Source organism: Trachypithecus francoisi, unplaced genomic scaffold, assembly GCF_009764315.1.
Source record: "Trachypithecus francoisi isolate TF-2019V2 unplaced genomic scaffold, Tfra_2.0 Lachesis_group16, whole genome shotgun sequence".
NCBI classification, from domain to species: Eukaryota; Metazoa; Chordata; class Mammalia; order Primates; family Cercopithecidae; genus Trachypithecus; species Trachypithecus francoisi.
Window position 1 is genome coordinate 51342792 of NW_022681461.1, and position 4203 is coordinate 51346994.

A 4203-nucleotide genomic window follows, 5' to 3' on the forward strand; every position below is an offset into this window, starting at 1 on the left:
CAGGAACAGAACATTAAACATCACATTTTCTCACTCATATATGGGAGCTGAACAATGAGAAGACATGGGCATAGGAAGGGGAACAACATTGGAAGGCATGGGGAGTGGGAGCATCAGGATAAATAGATAATGCATGTGACACTTAATACCTAGGTTATGGGTTGATAGGTCCAGCAAACCACCATGGCACACGTTTACTTATGTGACAAACCTGCACATTCTGTACATGTATCCGAGAAACTAAAATAAAATTAAATTAAATATAGAAAGGAAAAGTAAGATTACATTGTAGTAACTACTAAATGTCCTAGATCAGTCAGTCAGTGCATTTTACTGAACTTCATGGTTTGTTATTCTCTGTCTCAAGGTAAAAATTTAAGGCAGTGAGGTCCAGCGATGCTGCTAGATGAAATTAGTCTGCTTTTCTTTACTGGTTTTAGAGTTTAAACAATTCATACATTCATTTTTATTTTAGTATTTTTCTGGTCAAATGCTGCATGGCTGCTTCTGAATTACTTTCTATTTTATCTTCAGGTAAATAACAACATAGGGAAGTACAAATGGAAATATAAAGAGCTCATATCATTATTTTCTATCATTTTCAACACATCCTTTTATTCTTTCTTCAAATTAATGTTTTTATAAATTGTCATTGCATTTGGATATGTTGAAGAAAAGGGAAAACAAATGCAAATCTGAATATGGTAAACATGAAAGAAGGAAAGTGACTCCCCAGGCCAAAAAATTGTAATAGGAGTTTTTCTCTCATTTTTCCCTTTCCACCTACTATAATATGGTTTCTGCTTATAAATTCTACCAAGTCAGCTTCACTAAGGTCACCAATTCCATCTGTTTTTCTACTGTGGTAGATGATTGCAACCCATAGAGCAGTTTACTGACAGTCATGATAGTATTAACCAACATAACATTATCATTATAATTTATCATTATAAATAATTTGATATGTCATAATTAAAAATAAATATTAAATATACTAGTGTGATTTTTCAATACATCAAATCCATGAAATCTATCTATAGACATATATATTCTAAAAATGGAAAGCTATGCAGATAAAAATTAATTCATGTCCTTTTCCAGATTCTACTTTACTTCTCTCCTTCATTTCATGATGAGGCAGGATAGGTAGTTAGGGAAGTAACCATGTCATCAGATGTCACAACCTTGGTGACCATACCATCAACACAATAAGCTTCAGCATTAACATTGTAACTGAACTCATTCAAGCAAAGCTGTAGTTCCCCTGTAGAGATCATGCACATTTTGATTTTATCTGTCCTCAGAGTGACCCTTTGCTCATTATAATAGTAAAGAAAAAACCCATGGATGGAATATTTAAGATGCTAATGAGACATACAATGTTACAACAAGCATATAGAGCTACTGCACATGTGCACCCAGAGGACCACCAAGAACATGCTTACTAGTAACGCCTCTTCCCACCTCCTTATGGATAATCATGGAAGATTCCCATAAAAGGAGTCTCCCTAGTACTAGTCTTTACTTTCTCATCTTTATTAGCAGCCTGCCCTGAATCCTCTCTGTCTCAGGGTGTACTGTCTGTTCTGCACCTAGCTTTCAAAATATTCTTTTTCTATTTTTTTTGCAATAAATTACTCCATGCTGCATATCCACTGCTGTGTGTCTCTTGTTTAAATTCTTAAAACTAGGAAGACAAGAATCTAGGTCTCACATCAGCCATCAGCAAGAAGCCAAACTTCTCAAAATTGTTTTCTCTATATATTGCCATTACCTTCTCTTCTCTTATTTACTCTTCTACTTGCTCCTGTATGGTTTCTACTGATTAATTCTATCAGTCAACTGATTGATTCTACCAGTCAACTTCCACTAAGACCACCAATGCCCAATGTGTCAGGCAGTTTCAATCTACTCTACATTTTGCATGAATGTATCAATTCTTCTAAGCAGTTTTAGTCCTTTAAATTTACTCTTATCACCATTCTCTCTTTTCCTTCTAGTATTTGGCCATTCCAAATCTGTTTCTATTGTAGCTCTTTCCTCCCTGTAAAGTTGAAGGTTTCAGGAGGAAATTTTCAGTCTCTTTGTCATTCTGTAAACTCTTCTCACATGACCACTGCTGTTCCTGGAGTTTCAGGTCATGGCATTGCTTGAAAATTGCAGACTGAAATATCATATTGCCAGTGCACGTTTGCACTTATGTGTCTACCAGTCAACTGTAGAAGACATCTGCTGCTTTTGTTTTTGTTTTCTCATATGCCTTACTTCAGCTTCTGCTGAAAAAAAAATACTGTTTTTCGGTCTTCTTATATCATTTATCTAACAGATTTAATTAAAATTGTTGTTTTTAGGTTTTTTTCCCTACACAAAGAAAGATAAAAGACAGCAAGAAGTGTAAGTGTATCTTCATCTCTATAACCTGAGGTCAACATACAAGCTGGCTTATAGAATGTAAATTTGTACTGTACTTATACCTTGAATATAATAACAGTGAGTCAATGAATTGAACCATACATTTTTAAATCATGTTGGAGAATCAGCTTGGTGTTTCTCCTTAGAGAATAAACAAATCCAAGAAGTTTTCTATAGCAAATATTTAATAAACTAAACAAAATAATACATTGACTAAACATTAAAATGTATTTTATGTTTTCAACAATATAAAGGTATACATTTTATGTCTTTATATGGGCAAAAAAATAAATATTATAAATAGTCAAATAAATATTCATTTAATAAATAGATAAATAGATCCATCAGCTTAGTCATCTGTAAGGGACTAGTTCCTGTGCAACCGAACATGATGTTGCTTAACTTACACACTTGAAAATATTTGACACGTTTGATTCAACTCATGGTATGGTTATAGCAGAAACAAGAGTCTTTAAAATGGCAGATCTTGAAAGTGTGAGCTGGTGTAGTCATCAATGGGAGTCATTTCTGTTTTGGATCAGGTCTTATTCTTTCCTCCTTAATTTTTCTTGCAAGTTTCTTGATGAAGAGAAGGATCTCATGATTTCTGCTCTGACAACCTCCCATGCACAAGGGCTATACTTCTTCTCTGTCAGGTAGAGAGTGATTCTTTGGAAGTATTTTCTCACAGCCAGGATGGAGTCCTCATTCATCAGGGGAGTCTCTCCCACCCACACCTCCTGCATCACACAGGCTTCCAGGTCATTCAGCTGCTGGTAAAGTTCAGTGTAGAGTTTGTCTAGAAGCCTTTCATCCCAAGCAGCAGATGAGTCCTTTGTGCTGAAGAGGTTGTAGGTCTGCTGGATCACCTCATGGAGGACAGAGATAGCTTGAGCCTTCTGGAACTGGTTGCCATCAAACTCCTCCTGGGGAAATCTGAAGTCGTGTCTGTCCTTCAGACAGGAGAAAAGAGAGATTCTCCTCATTTGCGCCAGGAGCATCATGGTCCTCCTGTTATCCAGGCTGTGGGTCTGAGGCAGATCACAGCCCAGAGAGCAGCTTGACTTGCAGCTGAGCACCACCAGGGCCATCAGTAAAGCAAAAGGCAAGACCATTGTAGATGTTGCAGATGCTGTTGGACTTGTTGAGATGGGTGACTCTGAACCTTCAGCTCTAGGTTCTCTGAAGACCTTGCTTTACGTGTAGGTCTTAAATAGGGAACATACTAGTTTCCATTTTCAGAATTTACTTTCTACTTCTGATTTTGCTTTCCTTTATGTACTCTCTAAATGGGTATAGAGTAGTTTTTCAACCAGTTGTGTGTGTGTGTGTGTGTGTGTGTGTGTGTAGTCATTATTGACACTCCCTTCTCTTGCCTGCCTCCAGAGTCTTTTAAGAATTTTTTTTCTTAATTGAAATTAAATTTTTATTACATTTTATTAAATTTTAAATGTTATGAAATTTTAATAACAAATATGCTGTATATATCCTTATGTACTGTATGTATATCTACTTTGTACAGTAAAAGAAAATGGATAAACTTTACTCTTATTATTTCTTGATCCGTTAGGAATGGCAAAATAATTTAACTAAAAGTTAAATTTTAAAAATTTGACATTTAACTTAACTCTGAGCAGCAATTTTTAATTTGCTCTATTTACTTGTATAAATTGTCTCAAACGAATTTGCAAATTAAGAATGTATTAGTAATATACATAATAATACCAACGTGATGACATAGGTTCATAAATTTCTTAAAGGTAAAAAATGAAATTATTTTCTTAAGTTTTA

At 35.0% G+C, this 4203-nt stretch overlaps 1 protein-coding gene across 1 annotated transcript; it reads right to left on the reverse strand.

Annotated features, from left to right (window-relative positions):
• Positions 1-2957: 2957 nt before the first annotated feature.
• On the reverse strand, positions 2958-3709 carry LOC117098649 (interferon alpha-6). The gene has a single exon (XM_033237476.1). It carries the CDS (start codon positions 3525-3527, stop codon positions 2958-2960), a length of 570 nt encoding a protein of 189 aa, XP_033093367.1. The 5' UTR covers positions 3528-3709.
• Positions 3710-4203: the final 494 nt, after the last annotated feature.